The sequence below is a fragment of the Apium graveolens genome, chromosome 4 (genome assembly GCF_009905375.1).
Source record: "Apium graveolens cultivar Ventura chromosome 4, ASM990537v1, whole genome shotgun sequence".
NCBI lineage: Eukaryota > Viridiplantae > Streptophyta > Magnoliopsida > Apiales > Apiaceae > Apium > Apium graveolens.
This window is the reverse complement of record NC_133650.1, coordinates 240905911-240928632: the sequence shown is the minus strand read 5'-3', so window position 1 is coordinate 240928632 and position 22722 is coordinate 240905911. Positions and strand designations below refer to the sequence as shown.

Below are 22722 nucleotides of genomic sequence, written 5' to 3'. Positions count from 1 at the left end.
AAAATGAATAATTGAATTATAAGTGAAAAGTAAAAAATATTTATAAATTAAATAAGTGTTTGGATAATTTTACTTATAAGTCAGAATTTTTTTTAAATGAACTAAAATAAATAATTATTAAATATAATTATCTTGTTTCTTGAATTTTAAGTTAGATTAACATTTAAAAATATATATGTTAAAAACGAGGTTAATAAATCAGCGAAAAATCAAAATAAGCTGAGAAAAAGTAAATGGTTACTAAAATTCATTTTATCAGCTTATAATTTATAAATTCAACTTATAAATTGGTCGACAAACACTCGTTGATAAGCTAAGTTGGCTGCCAAACATGCCTCATGTCTTCTCCATTTTCTTTGAAGCGAAGGTTTTTATGGAACTCGGAGTTATTAGCTAAAAACTTCAACAAATTTATTGATTTTTTTGCTAAAAAATCTTTTCAATTTTTTTTACCAACAAACCCTATGAATTATACCAAATTATGAAAAAATATTAAAAAAACTAATCATAATTAAATTTATGAATTTTTGTTAAATATTTTCATATGACTTTTATATTTTTGTACACGTGCTAGTTGTAACCAAATAACCATCATATAGATTAAAAACTATTTATACATAAAATTATTTTTCTTTTTTGAAATCTTCAAAAAGCGATTAATATATATAATAAAAGTAGTGTGTTTCAATTATTAATAATTATCAATTATTTTTTTTTGACGAAAATGTAGAAGCTTTATTAACTCATTAAATCAGCCACAATACATTTGTCAACTTCAATAGGGACAGTCCCCCTATCAAAAATACGATCAGGAAAGCTATATGATGCTCGAGCAAGCTCATGAGCAGCCATATTGGCAGATCGTTTAATAAAATACAACTGAAAATTGTTGTTTTCCTTCAATACCTTACGACATTCTTCAATTACTCCTCCAAAATGAGATAGCATCGGTGTGCTACTTCTGATGGCCTGAACAACAACTAGACAATCAGATTCGATAATCACCGACGACCAACTCGAGCACATGCACCAACTTAAGGCCTCCTTAATAGCTATAGCCTCTGCAAATTCTGCCCTTGCCTGACCTTGAAATTTCTTCGTTCTGGCTTGAAGAAGACCTCCTGCTGAATCTCGTGCTACTAAACCAATCCCAAAAGCACTGTTGTTCTCAAAAATAGCCGCATCTACCATGATCTTAACTGTTCTGTTGAGGCTTAACCCAAGAAACAACACCATCCCCATCTGCCCATGGCTGGAGTGACACCTTGAACGACTTTACTTGAGCTTCATTCCATTGTGTAAGATACTCTTTGGCTCCTGCATCTACTCTATTGACCATCATTGCTTTCTTATTCCACACTACTTCATTTCTAGCAAGCCAAATTGCCCAACATAGAGTAACAATTTCAGCCCGTTGCTTCTTCGTTTTTACATTCAGACTCCCTTCCAACCAAACATTAAACTCCATCTCTTCATTAATCTGAATACCTGGATCCCATGTTTTCCAACACTGAACTGCAAAATAACATCCCACTAGCGCATGATAGATTGATTCATCTGCAATAGCACAAACTTGGCAGCGAATATGGACTGGAATATGCTTTTGATGCAACTGGACCATAGTTGGTAAACAGAGAGAAAGAGCTCTCCACACTAAGTTCAAAGCTCTGGGTGGAGCTTTAATGCTCCATAATATTCTCCAGATATTGTCCGTATTCTCTCTCTCAGCAAAACCTTTCTACACTTGCATCATTTTGTAAGCACTCTTGACCGAATAGATCTCTGTCTGCTCAAATTTCCAAAGTAACGTGTCAGTGTCAATCGTATCTCTGATAGGACCTCCCATATACAATTTTGATCCATGTCATTAAAAATGTCCCTAATGACCTCCGAATCCCAGCATCTCCTATCTATACACATAAGAGAATTCACTGATGTATTCTCTATAGACTGAGACACCGTCATGACATACAGGTTAGCCTCATCTAAAATCCATGGTTGTCCCAAAACCTTCACAGTATCACCTGCACCTATCCTCCACCTAACCCCAGATTTAACTATATCTTTAGCAGCATGAATACTCCGCCAGATGAAGTTAGGGCTGCTTCCCAGAGAAGCATTAAGGAAGTCAGTATCATCAAAGTAGCGAGCTTTGTAAATTTTAGTAACAAGACTGTCAGGATTAGACAACAATCTTCATCCCTGCTTTTCAAGCATGGAAATATTAAAATCTCTGAAGTTTCGAAATCCCAATCCTCCACTGTTCTTATTTCTTGACATTCGCTCCCAACTCATCCACGACAAATTACTACCGTTCGACTGACCTGTGTCCCACCAATATTTTGACAAACATCTTTCTATTTCCCTTGTAATTTCCAGAGGCAACAGAAACACATTCATGGCAAATGATGGAAGCGATTGTGCTGCCAACTTGATTAAAATTTCTTTACCTGACATAGACACCACCTTCCCATTCCAATTTCTGATCTTCGATTTTACCTACTCCTTTGGATAGCCCAGTAACACCGACTTATTTCTTCCCAGTGTGTTTGGCAATCCACGATTTTTACTATGCTCATCTGCCTCATCCATTCCCAGAACATGACTGACTTCATTACGATTGTATTGTATAACATTGGAGCTAAAGAATATTGAAGACTTAGCTGCATTAATTTTATGCCATGATGCTTACTCATAAGTTGCTAAAAGCTCCAACACACGACTTGCTTCTCCAACTTCAGCCTTACAATAAAAATAGCTATCGTCAGCAAATAGCATATGGGATATAACCGGAGCTTTATGACAAACTTTTATACCCTGAATCTATTGCTTGCTTTCATACTTACAAATCAAGGCTGACAATCCTTCCGCACAAATAATGAATAAGTACGGGGATAACGGATCTCCTTGCCGGATTCCTCGACTCGGAAAAATTGGACCCAACTCTTTATCACCGTGTACAATATTGTAAGAGACAGTCGACATACATTGTAACACCAAGTGAACCCATTTTTCACAAAACCCCATCTTCCTCAAAATTGACCTCAAAAAATCCCACTCTATTCTGTCGTATGCTTTGCTCATGTCAAGTTTTAAGGCCATGTATCCATCTTTTCCAAATCTTTTCCGCTTCAAAAAATACATAACCTCATAGGAAATCATTATGTTATACGATATGAGGCGTCCTGGCACAAAAGCACTCTGAGTTGACACTACCATATTAAGAACCTCCTTCAACCTATTAGCAAGAACTTTCATTATCACCTTCATGAGAACATTACAGAGGGTTATGGGACGCAACTCCGTAATTGTAGATGGATCTTTTTTCTTTGGAACAAGCACTATATTCGTCTTATTAAGACCCTCAAGGATGTCCCTCGTTTCAAAAAAATTCCTAGTCAGCTCAATAATATGATTTCCCACAACAGACCGGTGTTTCTGAAAGAATGTCGGGGTCATGCCATCAGGCCCCGGCACCTTATCTGGATGCATTTGAAAGAGTGCAGCTTTTACCTCCTTTTCTGCGATTGGCATTGTGAGATCCCTATTTTGCTCTTCTGTAATCGTTGTTGGCATGCAATTAACCACCTCGTCTAGCTCCGTATGTGATGCTTTAAATAAAGTCTGGTAGTAAGTTGTGATAAGATCATCCAAGGCATACTGCCAATCAACCCAATCCCCCTCTTCATTCCTCAACTTATGAATTTGATTAGTCCTCCGTCGAGAGTTACACGAAGCATGAAAATATTTTGTATTTTTATCTCCAGATTGAAGCCATAGTTGCTTCGATCTTTGACGCCAAAATATTTCTTTCTGGTCCAGAATCAAATGAAGACGCTGCTTGGCTTTCTTGTAGAGCTCCACCGAATTAACATCTCTCCTTCCTCGAAGAGCTTTCAACTCTAACTTACACTCTTTTATTCGTTTATTAAAGCACCCTGTGATTTCTTTGCCCCAAATCTCCAAGTTTTGACTACAGATTGCTACATGTTGATTAATATCACTGGTGTCAACTCCCTCCTATCTTTCTTTCACTATCTCATAGCACATAGGTTCTGTCAACCACGTATTTTCGAATCGAAACCTTCTTTTCTGACCATCAATAACCTTCTTTTTTGGTTCCAGCAAAAGTGGAGTGTGATCTGAGGGTGCCCCATCTAGATTGTAAAGCTTTGTTAGGGGAAAAGACGTCATCCACATATTATTTATCAAAGCCCTGTCAAGCCTTATTTCAATCCAAGCTTCCGTATTTCTTCCCTTTTCCCATGTATACTGGTGGCCCGCTAACTCAAGATCATACAGCTCTGTCTCCAATAAGGTGTTGTTAAACCCTTCTACTAACCACCGGGGATACACTGCTCCTCCCTTCTTATCCTCTTGAGACGTAATATTATTCATATCACCTATAACACACCATGGGAGATTGGAATCGCGAGCTAAATTTCGAAGCAAGTCCCATATTTTCTTTCTGTTTGCTCTAACTGGCTCCCCGTAAAAACATGTGAGTCTCCATATATTATCAATATTTGTTTGAACCTCAATGTCAATATGGTTTGTAGAAAGACTACGAAGATTTACTTTGTCTTCTTCCTTCCACAATATCGCCAACCCGCCACTTCTGCCTCTAGGCTCAACCACCACCATACCTTCAAAACCTATCTTCGAACGCACCTCTTACATCCTTCTATTGTTACTTAAAGTTTCACAGAGAAAAATATAGTTAGGCTTTTCTTGACGTATAACGTCTTTTAGGAACCGAATCTTTCCAGGTAAGCCCAAACCCTGGCAGTTCCAGCTTATAACATTCATGATGAGTGGCGGGCCTGCAATGCAGCATCCGCCAAAAGCAAATTTTTTGGACTCATATTTTCTTCGTTCTTCGCTCCATATCAGTGTCAGCTTTTTGGGTTTTTTGTTCTATCAGCCCAAGCCCTTGGCCCAACCTGCGTCTTTTTCAGTCCACTATTAATAATTCACTAGTCTCCAACCCATCTTCTCATCCCGCCTCAGAAATTTTAAAATCTTTCTTTGCTGGCATAGTAGGTTGTAATCCCGTATTTAGTGCAGATATATCTCCCAAACTACTTCCAACCAAATCCCTATTATTGAGCAACATACTATCTCCTTTACCTCCTAAATTATCGCTTACTTGTGATTTCCTCGCGGTATTTACGGTAACAACTTTGTTTCCGCCTTCCACACCGCTGTTACCTGAATCAGTCACCGGAGTAGCACCACCCTGTCTAAGCCACTTTAAACCCATTGTATGCATTCTTCATCTTGGTTCTGCTCGCATCCATGTCCCATATGGTTTTTCAATCTTGTCCATGGGTGTGTCAAATAATTTCTCACAAAAGCGTTCACCATGACCAACCATACCACAGATAAAAAAAAGTAGGTATCCCTTCATATTTGAAGTTCACCCAGCACCATTCCTCCTTATTCTTTCTGAGTTTCATTCTTCGTTTGATTGGGATATCCAGGGCAATTGAAACTCGAACTCGTAGATATTCTCTCCAAACTCCCACAAAATTATTAGCATCACATTCAATAAACTTCCCTATGTAGTTGCCAATGTTAGTGACTACTCTCTGTGACATGAAGCCTGTGTGCATCCCATGGAGTTGTACCCAGATGTCAAGATTGTTAATGGCTATAGTACGGGGATTGTCTCCCTCCTTCATCCGCTCAAACACCAGATGAAATCTCCCAAAGGTCCAAGGACTACCCTCAATAACCCGTTTGATGTCTAACTAATGATAGAACTGAAACAGAAATCGGTTGGTATCAAGCTGCTTAACATACATACCTCTTTCTGGCCTCCATAGCGATGCCATTTTGTGTTGCATAGCTTGAAAATCGATAGGGGATTCTGTGAGAAATCGACCAACTAAGCACCAGCGAACATCTATTTCACTGAGATCATCTGAAGCATCCTCATATGATAATCCACCTTGTTCTTCATCCTCTATACTAATCATTGCAAACTCCTCTTCCATTTCCTGAATCGTAGATTTTTGTCCATCCATGATGCAAGCAGTAATGAACAAGAACTAGCACTGTAGCGATACTGAACTAAAGATAACGACACATAAACTGATAAATCACATACTCACCATGTCAAAAGACAAGACTTGTTATTAATGAAATTTAATAATTATCAATTATTAATCGTAGGCGTTTTGTGCCAGGTAGAATTCAAAAGTCAATTATTTATTGCTTAATTAATAACTTCAAAAAAATAGATTTAATTATTGTAATTAATATTTAATCAACTTAACTATGGTGCTATCTAAGATAGGGACTAATCAATAATAAATTCCTATGATTAATTATTTTAACTTAATTATGAAAGTTGATCAGGATTTTTTCTGAGATAAAAGTTCTTAAAAATTTTGGCAAAAAAAAATTTGTTAAATCTTTTGGCTAATAGCTCTCAAAAGCTGCTACATCACTTTCAGGTGTAGATTGGCCCAAATGACTCTATCTATGTGTAGGGCTCTATCTCTGTGCACAAACCGGCCCAACTGAATGATGAATATGTACTTGTTTTCTTACCCGAATACCTTACGGCTACAGAACCTATCATCGTAATTTATGACTGAACGCTTTAGAAGTTTACATTTTATATTTGAAACTTAGATTTATTGATTACATATATTTGAATTCAGATATACAACTCAATTTGTATCAAAATAGTGATTCAATAGTATACTTTCAAATTTACCCCTGCAAAACCGATTTAACGGGTTGCATGTTAAAGAAATTAAAATTTAGTCATGCGGCTATAATTAAGTTTAAAAAAATTAAAAAAAGACAAAAATTGCAGAACAGCATTATAACTAAAATGTACTCCCTCTATTTTATTTTAATTATCGCTTAACTTTTCTGCACACAATTCCAAGTGTTTTGACCGTATAGTTAAAATATTTATTTTTAAAATATATTTTTTCGGAATAAAAATATATAACTTAAATTTTTATTTATAAAAAGAAATTTGAAAATAATAATTTTTACAATGCAGTCAATACATTTCGAGGTATGAAATGAAATAGAGAGAGTAGTTTATTATGTACAAGAACATAAAATAGTCATTATCCAAGTAAAGCAAACCAAAAAGCAAAGCATTTAAGTGTACAGATACAATATGAGTCGGACGAAGTAACTTTTATTTGAGCAATGAGGACCATCTTTTTGGAGAGTGCTATTTGGGGGTATTTTTACTCCAAAATATGACAAAAAGGGACCATTTCTCTCAAATGAATCACTGCATACATTACAGATCGCACCACTGGCAATTTAATTGACTACGCATGGTGTCAGAACAATGAACATGAGCTCTGTGCAACAGAGATGAATCAATCAAGCAACAAATTTCATCATTAAAATAAAGCTTGAAGTTACATTCTTATATGAAGATAAGAGAGAGATGTATCTATATGTTCTAATAAAACTAATAAGACTACATACTCAGGTTTATATATTAACAAAACAGAAATGACAGCTAAATACAGTTGTAATTCTCTAACTAACTATCATTGACTTTGCTTGTGGTCATCAGTTACATCAGCAGCATCTGATGATATAGCAGCAGTGGTATCACATATCATAACATCCCCCCTCAAGTTAGGAGGAGCAAATAGATTAGTAACTCCTAACTTGGAATCTAAAGTAGCAAGCTAATAGGAAGGTAAAGCCTTGGTAAAAATGTCAGCAGGTTGCACAGAAGTATTGATATGAGAAGGAGCAATCAACCCAGCTTTGAACTGATCACGCACAAAGTGACAATCAATGTCAATATGCTTTGTGCGTTCATGAAATACCGGATTGGAGGCAATGTGCAAAGCAGAGTTGTTGTCACAGAACAGGGGAACCGGGACAGGTGTAGCAGATTGAAGAGTCTGCAACAGAGAGACAAGGCACTTGACTTCACAACAAACATCAGCCATAGCGCGATATTCTGATTCTGCAGAAGAGCGTGATACTGTAGGTTGTTTCTTGCACTTCCAAGAAACGAGAGATTCACCAAGAACCACATAATAACCTGTCAATGATCTACGAGTCTCAGTACAACCACCCCAGTCAGAGTCACTATATGCAGTGAGTTGAGAAGAAGAATCAAGGGGAAAGAACATACCTTGGCCAACAGTGCTTTTGATATATCAGACCATTTTATAAGCTGCAGCAAGATGATCAGTCCGAGGAGAAGAAATGAACTGAGACAAGATATGAACGCCCTAGGATAGGTCAGGACGAGTAATAGTCAAATATAGAAGCTTACCAACAAGACGTCTATAGATAGAGATATCAGCAGAGGGCAGAAAAGCTGAAGTATTATCAATCAACTTGTGATTCTGTTCCATAGGAACCACAGAAGGCTTCACTGCAGTCATACCAGTATCTGATAAGATATCAAGGACATACTTTCTTTGATTAAGAAAGATGCCTGTAGCAGAACGTGCAAGTTCTAAGCCAAGAAAATATTTCATAGGCCCTAGATCCTTGATCTTGAATTGAGAATGAAGAAAAGTTTTGACATTAGCAATTAATCCGGCAGAATTTCCCGTGATTAAGATATCATCAACGTACACAATGACCACAACAAATACAACATCTTTCTTGTAAGTAAAAAGACTGTGATCGCAAGCTTCCTGAACAAACCCATAGTGCAAAAGAGAAGTAGCTAATTTATAATTCCACACCCTTGGTGCCTGTTTCAGACCGTATATAGATTTTCGTAGTCTGCAAACCAACTCAGTATCAGCAGGAAAAGTATGAGACACGGTTAATAATTGTTGGAAACCTGGAGGAAGTCGCATATAGATCTCTTCATTAAGCACTCCATGGAGGAATGTATTATTGACATCCATTTGATGGATGTGCCAATTATACTTGGCAGCCAAAGTAATGACAACTCTCACTGTAGTCATCTTAACTACAGGAGCATACGTCTCAAAGTAGTCAACTCCAATTGTTTGAGTAAATCCCCGAGCAACAAGCCTTACCTTGTATTTATCAATAGTACCTTCAGGAGTATATTTGACCTTGAATAATCATTTGCAATCAACAATATTCTTATTAGATGGCCGTGGTACTATGTCTCATGTCTTATTGTGTTCGAGAGCAGAAATTTCAGCAATCATAGCATCTGCCCATGGTTTATGGACTACAGCCTATTTATAGGTGTAAGGAATAGGAACAGTAGAGATGTTGGCTAGAAACTTGATAAAAGGTTGTCTAAAGACATGATAAGACACAAATTTATGCATTGGATGCATACACAAATTCACATCAACAACAGCATTCTTAGAAACCAGTTTTGGTAAACCAGTGTAATCTTTAAATTTACTGGGGACATGTTTAGATCGTTGAGGTCTGACAGATTGAATAGGTTGTTCAACCATAGGTACAGAAGGTTCAGAAAGAACATGAGTAGTAACAGGAGTATGGTCACAGGAAATAGAGGATGGAACAATTTCATTATTATACTGAAAAGGATGGTTATTCTCAGATTGAGAAGTATACATAAATGGAGAAGGATTAGTAGTTAAAGTATGAAAAGGGAATATGTTTTCAATAAAAATGACATCCCTAGAAATATAGCATTTCTTAGTGTCTAAATGCATGACTCGATATCCTTTTCTTCCAAATGGATAACCAAGAAAAACACATCTCAAACCACGATGATTAAATTTGTCAGAAGCACTATAAACATCAGCTATATAGAAAAGACAACCAAAGACCTTTAAAGAGGTATAATCAGGTGACTTCTTATATAAAAACTCATAAGGACTCTTAAAATTCAACTGTTGAATTGGAAGAAGATTAAGAATATGAACAACGGCCAAAACACAAACCCCCCAGAATGACTTAGGGAGAGAGGCTTGTAACATAAGAGAATGAGCAACATTAAGGATATGTTGGTGTTTGCGTTCCACCACCCCATTCTGTTGGGGTGTGTGAGAACAGGATGTGTGATGAATTATACCAGCATTAGAGAAGAAACTTTGAAGATTTTTATTAACAAACTCGGTACCATTGTCAGAACGAACAACTTTAATATCAGCATGAAACTGAGTTTTAATGAGTTGAATAAAGTTCTGGATAATAATTAGAACCTCAGTCTTGTCAGAAATCAAATAAACCCAAGTACATTTAGTAAATTCTTCTACAATAGTAAGAAATCTATTGCATCGACCATGAGTATACACTTTGTATGGACCCCAGAGATCACAATGAATGAGTTCAAATAAACCATACTCAGACAATGAGTGATGGGGGAAAGAAAATCGGTGTTGCTTAGCTTGAATACAAATATCACAAGTTGTAAACAAAGAAGAATTCACATTGGAAAGAAGAGACAATTTGTTTAGAATAACAGCAGGTGGATGTCCCAATCTAGCATGCCAGATTTGAGCTTCAAGAGATGGTTCTGAATGGACTCTATTGCACATATAATTTGAGGTAGAAGTAGTTGTATTAGGAATGACAGTATGAGAGTACAGTCCAGCTTCCATTTTACCAATCTCGACCATCTGCTTCAGAGAAGGATCCTGTAATAGACAAGTGGAGTTGGAGAACAAAACAGAAGCAGAGGAATCAGCAGTGAGTTTTGAGATGGAAACAAGATTGCATTTGAATGAGGGTACACAAAGAACCTCAGATAAAACAATATCAGATGTCAGCATAGCATTTCCAATATGAGTTATGGAAGCAACAGTTCCATTTGGTAAATGTAAGACTGCATTAACAAACTTAGGTTGACAGAGCAAAGAAATATCAGACACAACATGATCAGTAGCACCTGAATCCAATATCCAGGTAATGTTGGATTTGGTGTGTACTGTATAAGCATTGTGAGCAGAAGAGACACTATGAATACCTGACAAGTGTGAAGAAGATGTCCAATTGCTTATAGATTTCATGCTCTCCTGAATCATTTTAGTAAGTTGAACACATTGGGCTTCTGAAAAGGCATCTGAACTAGCAGTATTGATCATATCTGTAGAAGCAGATGGCTTGGCAGATACTTGTGCAACTTTTTTAACACCTGCGACCTTCATCTTCGGTTTGGGTTTACCATATAGACGATGTCAGTCAGGATAGCTATGTAAAAAGAAACATTTGTCCTGATGATGTCCTGTGTTGTGACAAAAGTCACATAGTTCATCTGCATTATTCTTCTTAGAGCTAGCTGAAGCAATTTGATGAGATTTATTTCCTGCAAACTTTACATTCATTGCAATGCTTTCTGGAACAGAACTCATAGGAGTAGAACGCTGTCCTTCCTCTTGCAGCAACAACGAATAAGCTTGACTGAGTGTAGGAAGAGGTTTCATCATAAGCATCTGGCCTCTTATAGTAGTGAATCCATCATTTAAGCCCATTAGAAACTGACTCAGGCTGTTAATCTGCTCATAAGTTTCAAGTTTGGAACTCACACCACAGGCACAAGAATTTTGCACACAAATGCATTTAGGAATTGGAGCTAGTGCATTGAGTTCATCTGTTAGAGTTCTCATTTTAGTAAAATATGCAGTAATGGACATAGATCCCTGCTTAAGAGCAGTTAAGTCTTTCTTCAACTGAAAAATGTGTGGAACATTGCTCTGAGAAAATCTGATTGATAAATCATCCCAAATCTCCTTTGCTGTACTAAAATAAACCTCACTATCTCGAATTTCAGTTGAAATTGAGTTCAATAACCAGGATAATACCATATCGTTGCATCGATTCCAGAAAGGATGTAGAGGTGTACTAGTCAGAGGTTGAGGAAGAGTTCCATCAATCATTCCTACTTTGTTCTTAGCAGATAAAGCTAGTTTTACAGAACGACTCCACTGATGATAGTTTTGAGTCGTTAAAGGTTGAGTAACAAGAGCAATTCCAGGATTATCCAAAGGTTGAAGATAATAAGGATGAAACACATCGATAATAGTAGTATTACTAGTAGATGCAGTCTGATTAGGCATTATAGGAGTAGATGGCGATGAAACAGCAGCGGAATAAGTTTGTTTACGCATATAGAAATTGGATCTAAGTATCAAAAGTTATCATATAGCAGCATATCATTGCAATTATCAAACAGATGCAATTAAAGAAAAAAAATTAGGTGAAACACAGAGTAACAATGGCGTCGTACGGAAAACACGAAGAAGATGAAGTAACAATGAAGACGCAGTAGAGAACCTGTATACGAATCGATCGCCCCTCTGATACCATGTCAGAACAATGAACATGAGCTCTGTGCAACAGAGATGAATCAATCAAGCAACAAATTTTATTATTAAAATAAAGTTTGAAGTTACATTCTTATATGAAGATAAGAGAGAGATGTATCTATATGTTCTAATAAAACTAATAATACTACATACTCAGGTTTATATATTAACAAAACAGAAATGACAGCTAAATACAGCTGTAATTCTCTAACTAACTATTATTGACTTTGCTTGTGGTCATCAGTTACATCAGCAGCATCTGATGATATAGCAGTGGTATCGCATATCATAACACATGGATCACAACATTTAAAATTCATTAGACCTGTGGCAGCTGCTGTTAGAGAATCTCTCCGCCGGGAGCAACGCCAACCTCAAACCGAGAAGAAAGGGTTCCATATTGGAACGATGATTATGATTCATGCACAATAGACATTATTAGATATAATTCGAATTTTATTGCCCTTTCTGATACAAATGTTTAGATAACTAGCAGGGCTTCCCATGGACACGCTCAACAAAAAAGAAAAGAAAACACAAGCTACTCTCTTGTTCTCGTAGTGAAGAGTAACATTCACAAATATTATTAACCACCCGTCCTGTTAACATGCCATTGTCCTGTGGCAATCTTTGGACATTCACTACATATTCGGCACAAAAGTGCCAACAAACCCGAAAGCGATGGTAAAAAATGCCCCAGATTGCAGGAACAAATATACAAACATGTGATCGCTACAATAAAACATGTTGTAGACAGCACAATATAGCATAAAGATCCCCATCATTAGCTCCAACTTGTGAATCCTGCTCAAATCCAGTGTGTGAGTTATAAACAAGAAAAGGATGAATGTTTTTTAGTGTTTAAACTTGTTTACACAAAACGATTAGTGGAATCGAAGTCTCTAAATAATACCTTTCACCGCAACGAAATCTGTATCTGAAAAATGGTTTTGGAGCTTGGTTCTTTTTTTTATTTCCTAGTTTCTCAGTCACGACCCATTCGTTGACTCGGCTTGCTTCTAAGAGTCCAATGATTGCCGCCTTAGTGCGAAGCAGGGACATGACATTCTCAAAGAGAATCCAGAAGACAAGAAGATGCAAGGATCTGCTTATGAGTTATCATTGAAGGTAGATGAGAATCTCTTCTGAAAAATACGATCTCTATCTCTAAATAGAAACTACTGTAACTTTAATTGGACTCGTATTACCTTGGAGTTCCACCAGTGTTCAGAAGGGTGATTATAGCAGGTATGTATATAGCCAGTGGCTTTGAAAGATGGACTTCTGGAACCAAAACACATACTGGAATAACCACACAGTAAAAGAAGAAGGTCACCCAATGTGCAATTATCTTCCTCACAAAGAAGAATCCATAAATGAGGTGAATCTTCTTCCAGATAGACACACGCTGCATAATTGAAAAAGGTCAGTGTATATATTTCTTTGAAAGGTAAATTATAATGCTTTTCAGATTTATGTCTTTTGTTACTGCAGTAATTGAATTTGGAGTGAATAAACTCTGGAGTTGTCTTACTCTGCAAAGCATGATTTCCTTTGTCATTTTCTTGAAAAGGTTAGCTGGACCGCAAGACCAGCGGTGCTGCTGAAATCGGTAGGCCTTGAAAGTGCTGGGTAGTTCATTTTTAACCTATAACAGAATAGTGGGATTCTTACTTTTTAACTTATGGTAATTCGTGATTAATAAGTAATTTCAAGCTCGAGATAGAAATTACCGACACATCTCCTACAAAAACAAACTTCCAACCCTGTAGACTAGCCCTGACTGCAAGATCCATGTCCTCCACTGTGGTTCGCTCTTTCCATCCACCTGCATCATTAATTGCTTGAATCCGCCACACACCGGCAGTACCTAAGAACATAACAATTAATATATTTTCAATGTAGTTTTCTGGACCGCTTTCTTGCTAAGATGCTTATATTGATATATACTGAGAGTTTTGGTTACCATTAAATCCAAAAAATTGGCATGTTGAGGAGCCTACTTCTTGCTCAACAGAGAAGTGATAGTTAAGTGACATCTCTTGTAGCCGAGTCATAAGACATTCATCAGCGTTAACTAAGGAAAAAGGAATTCAGGTTATGAACTTGAGAAATAACAAGAGGATAGCCTTGCTCATTCCAGACACATAATAGATTTATATGCAATAAGCTTAGGAAAATGTATTTAACCATCGAGCGATTTCCTAGTATCAATATTATTGTACATTACTACTCCCTATAACACCTGAAATCAACTAGTGATGTAATTAGGAGTTAATTATGAGCATAATAAAGTTTCATAGGTCTTACCAAATTTCCATCTAGCCTGAACCATACCGAGCTCCTTGTTGTCAATAAGATAAGGAATTATTTTTTCAAGAAAATCCTTCTCAGGCTGAAAATCTGCATCAAATATCACCACATATTCACAATCGTTGACATACTGCTTCTGTAACCCTTCCCGCAGAGCTCCTGCTTTATAACCATTTCGGTTGGCCCTATTTTCGTACTTAACATTTACCTCTTGATTTTGCCGTTTCCTGCACTCTGCCTTTACATTTGTCTGCATGGGTACATTACAGTTAATCAAACTTAATTCTAATTAGTTTATTTCTAGATTTAGTTTTATTGAGCTAAATTAAGTACCATTATTGTTTTATTGGTTGAATCATCAAGAACTTGAACAATTAACTTTTCCTTTGGCCATGAGAGTGCACAAGCAGCTCCGATTGAAAGCTTGTAGACCTGGACACAAATTATTTAAAGATGAGATATATTTTATTAAGGCTCAATGAGATTTATGATTGTCGCTCATCCTGATGGTATTATTAGAATGTTTTAAACCCCTGGGATCCAGGGACTTACCATAATCTTCCTTTGTAGAGCTTTTTACCTAAATTAGAGCTAGTATACGTAAATGCACAGTGACATGTATCAAGTTGAAAATCGCTTTGCCAATATACTTAAACTGATCAAGTACTTATGCATAGCTGTAATTGAAGTGAATGTTACTGTTTCTATGTAAAATTTGTTGACTGTTTCCTACTTCAAAAGTACTCTTACGATTTGGATCAAACCAATCATCTGAATGGTGGTTTTCTATCCAGACTGCGGCATGAAATGAAGTATCTATTTAGATTTTACATCATATATTGACAATTTGCTCAAAATTAATTGCTTACAAAAAATTTCTATATATGAAATGCTATAAAGATAAATGCATATACGTGATGGTTACAGAAAGCCCACATGTAAAGTTAAAAATTTACCTCACTTTCATTATACATAGGTATCTGGATCAATACTTTCGGATACTCTCCATCCCGCTTCATTTTTTCTCTCACAGCATCCAGCTGGTACTGTGTATATCTTTTTTTCCCCAACACTTTTACATACAATATTACGGCTGTCATGTAAAGGCGTTCAATGAAAAGCATGATAGACATCAGCACACATGCAAAAAGTGCAAAACGCAAAACTGGCACAATTAGTGACACTCGCAGTTGCTTCCAAGCATCACCGAGGCTTACTGCTACCTCAGGCTCTTGAAAGATTGAATTTCTCATTGTTACGGGATTGTGTTATGGAAAAAAACTGAAGTGTGAACTGTGAAGTTAACAAAGAAATTGTTGTGTGCAGAGGCAGAGCTTACAAAAAAGAAAGAAAAGGTGAGGCTTTTTATAGATGAGGGCAACGGATAACTATGAATTTCATCATATAGATGATGTGTTTTTGCAGTTACGTAGTATATGCTTAACATAGAAAAGCTTTAAGGTAAAGATGAAGATAGCTGGCAATTAATTCGAAGCATTCCAAAAGAGGATGAACGACTCAAATTGAAGTCTTCGTTGGCAAGGACACGCGGAAGACATGCAAATAAAGATGCTGCAACTTAGCAAAAAGCTAGCTGGAATTCTGGTAATGCCGACAATATAAGAAAATATTGATTTCGTAGATTTAGGGTATTGCACTTACTGTTTTTCTCCATCTTAGTATATTTATTATGGTCGTAAAGTCTTTTTATTATTTTACGTGCTTAAGATTTATAATATGGCAACTCAGTTACATACTTGCACAGAACTAATATTGATGTATGATAAAACAAAATATATTAACAAGCCAGGAAGTATCATCCCGTCATTAATAAACAATATAACAGATAGTATAAAATATAAAAGAAATACGTGTAGATTCTAATGCATCTGTTTAGGAGTGAGTAATTAATTTATTTAAAAGATACAAATATAAACTATCGAAGATTATGGTCGATTTATGAAGTGCATTGACATATATAATTTTCTACTTTGAATACCTGCCAGTTTTGTATTGTTTATTTTTATTGATTTTGTGGAAAACTAAGAAGCAGGTTGCGGGTGCGTAGTGCGGGGATACATGGATTTGGTAAATAAAAAAATATGCGGATACGGGGTGCAGGGGGTATAGAAAGTAAGCAGGCAACTATGATCAAGATCCAGAAATAACAACAGTATGTTTATAGAGTTGATAATCTATCTATATTCTTTGCTATTTAAAATTTATTACTAATGATATTGAGTTGCAATATCCATACTTTGTCCATTTTGATTCCTGCGGTGGGGGCTTTAGTCTTTGGAACTTTCCTTTCATAACCCAATACCTTATCTTACAAAATCAAAGATATTTTGATGATTTGCGAGCTGATTTTGTGTTTTATCGTAAATCTTGTACTAATTTTATAACCTCTTTCATTCAATATCTTACATAAATAAATTGTAACGGTTGGGCACATTTTCAGAAGATATTATACATTTAAGCCGGCTATGCATCTGATTCATTGTCACTATTTACTTATGTACTAAAAGTTTCACCAAAGCGTCAAGAAACCTAGTAAACTTTTTTTACTCTGCATCAATGTCTAAATTGCATAAAAGGTTGGCGGAGACTCATGATCAAGTCAACATTTTTTTAGCTTCCATTGTAGCACCCTCAAAAAAACGCATACCTTAATCTCATTAAAACGTGGGAGACCAGACTTATTACAAGAACCATATGAGTCAAGAGTATACATCCTATAGGTAGATCATGTGGATACAAGTAAACACAATCATACATCTAATTAAGAATAAACTCATATATATATGAATCAAATGTAAAATCAATTACATAGCTAATGAGATTCGACACGTGCAAAAGTATTATAGAAAATAGATGGAAGAAAGTGTCAATAAGAGACAAGATTTTGACGAACAATGGTTTTGATATTGGAGAGAAGTGCTCTAACGTGTAAGTTGGTGATAACTGCATCAACATGAAATTGATAAGAAGTGCTCCGAGAAGAAATTGTGGAGAGAAGTGCTCCAACAACAATAACAACAATGATGATGGGAAGTACACATGGCCGGCCCTGAGATTCATGGGGCCCTAGGCGAAACTAAAATTTGGGGCCCTTTGCTATGTATAGGGTTGTAATTCGGGCTGATCGAGTTGAGTTTCGAGCCGATCATTATTCGAGGTGAAGTTAATCAAGTTGAGCGAGCCGACTTGTTTAAGTTAATCGAGTCAAAACTCCTACCCGAACTCGACTCGTTTAATTTCGCGACTCAAGCCGGCTCGTTTAGATAAATGAGATGGTTTAACGAGTCGGTCGAGCAACTCGTTTAATTTACACTTAATCGAGCTAAAAGCTCTTCCCGAATTCGGCTCGTTTAATTTCACAAGTCGAGTCGAGCCGGCTCGTTAATTAAACGAGCCGAAACCCCTAACCGAACTCTACTCGTTTAGTTAAACGAGCCGAGTCGAGCCGGGCGAGCTTACGAGCTGCCGGGCCCGAATTAAAGCTCTAACTATATATAATGTATATTTTTCAGGACCTCTTTCACATTTGATATGAACTATTTTCTGCAATTTTTAATTGTAGGGTAATGAAATATTGTGGCAGTTGGTTGATTGGTATCCAACGTTAGTTGTGAAACAAATTTATATTTTATATATTCATATATAAGTAATTCAAAATTTTCGGAGCCCTATACAGTCGGGGGCCCTAGACGCAGGCCTTGCCCGCCTATAGCGAGGGCCACCCCTGGAAGTACATCATCTTCAAATTAATTTAAGGACTATGAATTAAGAGGGATCGTTGACAACAACTCGAAGTTATTAGAATATTTGTGAATTCTGGTTGATTAGTTTGTTAGGTGTTTTTTAAATAATTAGTGGAAAAGATAGATGCTAGGTTTTAGAAATTTTAGTTTCTTTTATATTGTATAAAACCCATAAGCTGGTTCATTGAAATAAACAATCAAGTATGCATCTAATATTTATTCTCCCGTCTCTGTGTTTATCTCTCTTCTTTTAATAGTCTAAAACACCAACAAGAACCATATCTATATCTATTTAAATACAAAGCACATGTGGATTAGTAGGACAAGAACCATATCTATATCTATTTAACTACATTGTACACATGGATTACTAGGAATGTAGTGTACAAACTAGTAAATCTTTACAACTGAAGCTTGGCAAAACTTTTATTCTGATGTGATTTCAACAAAAAGGTTCATTACTAGATCCTAAATACCTCATGGATAGAATGTTTTTTAGTATAGAGGTTCTGATTTATTACGAAATGTTACACTGCAGATCCTTACATCTACTCGTCTTATGAATATTGTTTAAAAAGTCATGTCCCCCCAGCAGCGCTCGAACACAGTAATTATAGGACTCATAGAAGCTAACCAAGGAAAAAATGGATTGTGACTATGAAGCTGGGAAGCTAGAGCACCATTTCCCAGATCCAGGAGTATTATCTAGTCGCCACTGCTCCACCAATTTTTCATGAAAATTAAGGTTGAAAATGGGGAAAATTTGAACTGTTTTTATTTTTTAACTCAATAAAATGGGTTTGACCAGGATATACAAATTGGAGTCAATTATCGAAATACTTATGTTGCGCTATGCCCTGTACAATATGTTTTATGGCAATAATCACATTTACTCTTGAAATTTGGGGGCATTCCTCACACAATATATATAGGGTTTTTTGGCAGCTTTGTCCAAAATATGCCATCATGAGGAAAACAATGGCACAAATTAGGACAGGTGGACAATTATGTTTGTAAATATTACTGTTTACTATTAAAGTGTTGGTATGTATTTTTTTAAGGGTGTCTACGGGAAGCTATGATAGTCATCTAAAAATTTGTGCAGGGACAGGGGAATACATTGGTAAATCATTATATTTGACTGTAGTTACATTGAAAATTAATATGCAATTCCAAAATGCTTTGAAGTTATACTAACTTTGGTGTCTATAATCTTCATTATGTTATGCGTTTAATTGTTTAAGTAATTTCAGAAACCAAATGTTCATGAACAAACAAATTGAACAAGTATGGGCTAGAAATATACAGGAAAGGATAATTGAATCAGAAAGAACATGCTTGCTAAAATGAAAAATACAATGTGTGCAGAGATACACACCTGCTATAACTTACATGCAACAGCGTCAAGATCGTCTCTTGCAGACTTCTATAAGTCTCTTGACTAAAGTCTCTCCTTTTCCCATTAATGATGGATCCTCATCCAGCAGTATTCCAAGCTGCTCTTTCTGCATCTATATTTAGCATTTTTAACAGTAGTAGAAAATGCTTTATAATCCTGATCCCTTAAAAAAAACTTATAAAACCAACTTCTGACAAGGAGATTATGTATCACAAAACAAGATATAGTACTTTCTCTCTGTTATAGCTAAAATCAAAAAATTAGTAGAAGAAACATACAAGCTTAAAAAAAATCGCTGTAGATTTTTTGCACCGATGACTGATGCATATTTATGTGCACTCATGAAAGTGTGGGGTGTAGGTTTGAAATTGGTAATCAATGGAAAAATTAAAAAAAAAAAAAACAAGAGTGCATCTCATCTGCAGATAGAGACCTAAAAGAAGTTACCTCTTTTCTGCCAATCCTTGCTTAAAAATGGTTAAGCAGTGATCTTCTAGTCTTGCGAACTTGACAATGGACAACAGCCTCTGGAATAGAACTCCTTGGGGTATCACGAACTATACCAATACAACCAGAGACATTTGATCCTCATGTGAATTAGTAAATCCACAAGTTGAATAAATAACGGGCTTCACCTTGTATTGAATGACTAATAAAACAATAATTAACAACATCCGTCCCACGGAAAGATCTAATTTTTGACAAAGTCTTGGTCAACAAATATACCCACATCACTTGATACAATACAAGGACAACTCATCAGGTTTTATGACATAATGTGCCATGTCATTAGTTTGTACTTTGGTGCTCTTACAGAAAGTTGATGGTACTGGTAAAATGGTTATAAATATTTTTGTATTTGGCACCCAAAAAGTGGTTTTTAAGGCTAAAAGAACTTTATACTTCAATGATAATGCTAAATTGAATTCTGTAATTTTGGTACCAAAAAGTGACTTCTGATGCTAAAAGAGACTTATACTCCAATGTTATTTTAGAATAACGATAACTATCGTCATAATTAAGTTAAAATTTGTGTAACAAGGATACTTCCTTACCTTGTTTTTGTATTTAAAAATGATGTGCAAACATGATACAACCATATTTGTTTTTCTATGCAAAATCAACTATTCATTTATGCAGTTTTCATTCAACTATAGCTACGCATTAAAGTGATCATTTTGCAAAATTAGTTGTACATCTTAGCTATGCTTTAATTAAAAACTGGACTTGCTCTTACATAGTCGTAGATATTAGGAAAATGTAAATGACTGGTATGCATGAATTTGCCAATCAGGAATCTTTTTGTGCAACTGGAAGAACAAACTTTCTTACCTACAGACAGAATAGGACAAACTGTTTAAAAATCCTACTTAAACAAAGATGATTGTATCTTTCTGAATTTGGAGCTGACAGGTTCGCGTTTAATCTCTGGTTCAGTTTGCAACTTTCAAGAAAACGACTATCAGGTTACTAGACTCCTGATCCACTAGCCGTAAAACTGTCTTTCCTACATTCATTACGAGATCCTTGTAATGCTTCAGGCGAAGCAGCTGTTATATCAGCTGGAAGTGTGGAAATCATTTCAATTCCAGAACAGCCATCAAATGACTGTTAAATAAAAAATGACTTCGTGGTAAATCTAAGGCAATGCAAACCTTTCTCCTTACCAAAAAAAAAAGTCTTCGCATATGAAAGAAAGATTTCTTAATTGTGTATAAAATACGACTCTGTATGTTTCACCGTCTATATTTTACTTGAAATTGTAAGTATTGATACCATGTAAAGATTGTACACCTTTGTTTTTATAAACAGGCCAAACAATTACTCAGGCCAAAACGGTGAACTTGCTTTCGTGAACCAAAGGTTTAACCACAACTTCAACATTTCCCTTGGTCAGAAAAAGGGAAATAAACACAAAACCAAATAGATCAAGTTTGACATAGGTTATGTAGAAATCTTACCGCATTAACACAAGCTTCACCCGGGCCCTTGAAAAAGCCAAGAGATCCATCAATTGGTCTTCTATACCCTTGTTCAGGAGCAAGCGAATGGGGATGATAACCTTATGCTTCAGAAATGAATTTCTCGACATTGCTTGGATAGATATGACGGTCCAATAGGAGCTTCTGTAAAGCAGCTGGAGGTTGGTGATCAAAGAATCTATAAATTTTGTGTCCACCAGCTTTTTGTGCTAATAAAAATTGTTCAAGATAGTCAAAGTCTAATCCATAATTTATGATGCCAACATAAACCTAGCCATCTAATGAAAACCATACCTCCAAGAAAATCAGGATATTTTCGAAACTGAAAATGATTGCGGCTAAATTCTACCGTATTTAGTCGATTTTAAGGGACACGACTAAATTCAATCATTTACAGTCGAATTTAAGAGCAGTCTTTTTAATCGGTTATTCGGTCGAATTTAGCATCTAAATTCGACGGACTTTTTTCAGTCAAATTTAGTACTCTGTCAAAAAATGGGGAAACTTCCCATCAATAATTTGAATTTTGGAAAAATAAATTCGACCATTTTTGGTAGAATTTAGTAAATGGTTTGGGCGGGAAATTTCCCGCCTTTTTTTTTAAAATGAATGGAAATAACCAATTTGCCGCTAAAGCAAATGCACCAAATTTTTTTACTAAATTCGACCAAAAATTATAGAATTTAGCTAAAAGCGACCGAAATCGGTTGAAATTTCTATTTTTTTTAATTTTTTTTAAATGGTTAGTACATATCATGCAAGGAAAAAATTTAAATTAAAGGACACTTTCATTGTTTAAAAAAAATATTTAGGAATATATATAGATATATATACATATATATAGATATATATGCATATATATATAATATAATATAATTATGTTGAATTTCTATGTGTGTTATATTTGATAAAAATTTAAAAAAATATTAATTAGTTAAAACAAATACAAAAAAAATGATATATCAAGAAGACATATGCTTAAATATAAATTTACAGAACATGTTATCATGGTGATAAAAAAAAATTAATTAAATAATTATGAA

The 22722-nt window shown here is 35.7% G+C and overlaps 4 protein-coding genes across 9 annotated transcripts; all 4 read right to left on the bottom strand.

Annotated features, from left to right (window-relative positions):
- Nucleotides 1-738: 738 nt before the first annotated feature.
- LOC141719459 (uncharacterized) lies at nt 739-1191 on the bottom strand. Its single transcript, XM_074521840.1, has one exon. The coding sequence runs from the start codon at nt 1189-1191 to the stop codon at nt 739-741; it is 453 nt and encodes a 150-aa protein (XP_074377941.1).
- Nucleotides 1192-1195: 4 nt separating this feature from the next.
- LOC141719458 (uncharacterized) lies at nt 1196-1621 on the bottom strand. The gene has a single exon (XM_074521839.1). It carries the CDS (start codon nt 1619-1621, stop codon nt 1196-1198), a length of 426 nt encoding a protein of 141 aa, XP_074377940.1.
- Nucleotides 1622-11093: 9472 nt separating this feature from the next.
- Nucleotides 11094-12023, bottom strand: LOC141719457 (uncharacterized). Its single transcript, XM_074521837.1, has one exon. The coding sequence runs from the start codon at nt 12021-12023 to the stop codon at nt 11094-11096; it is 930 nt and encodes a 309-aa protein (XP_074377938.1).
- A 235-nt stretch (nt 12024-12258) lies between these two features.
- LOC141720738 (glucomannan 4-beta-mannosyltransferase 1-like) lies at nt 12259-21880 on the bottom strand. Of its 6 annotated transcripts, none has more exons than XM_074523333.1 (12): nt 21659-21880; nt 20145-20254; nt 19677-19809; nt 15491-15627; nt 14868-14966; nt 14532-14784; nt 14188-14298; nt 13955-14091; nt 13756-13869; nt 13430-13629; nt 13135-13326; nt 12259-13025 (listed from the first exon to the last, which is right to left on the bottom strand). In XM_074523333.1, the coding sequence occupies exons 4-12, from the start codon at nt 15551-15553 to the stop codon at nt 12863-12865; spliced, it is 1332 nt and encodes a 443-aa protein (XP_074379434.1). In that variant the 5' UTR covers nt 15554-15627; nt 19677-19809; nt 20145-20254; nt 21659-21880; the 3' UTR covers nt 12259-12862. The 6 variants fall into 6 exon arrangements, with proteins under 6 accessions (XP_074379434.1, XP_074379435.1, XP_074379436.1 ...); XM_074523334.1 differs by having other exon boundaries at nt 19691-19809; XM_074523335.1 differs by having other exon boundaries at nt 19677-19803.
- Between the last annotated feature and the right edge of the window lie 842 nt (nt 21881-22722).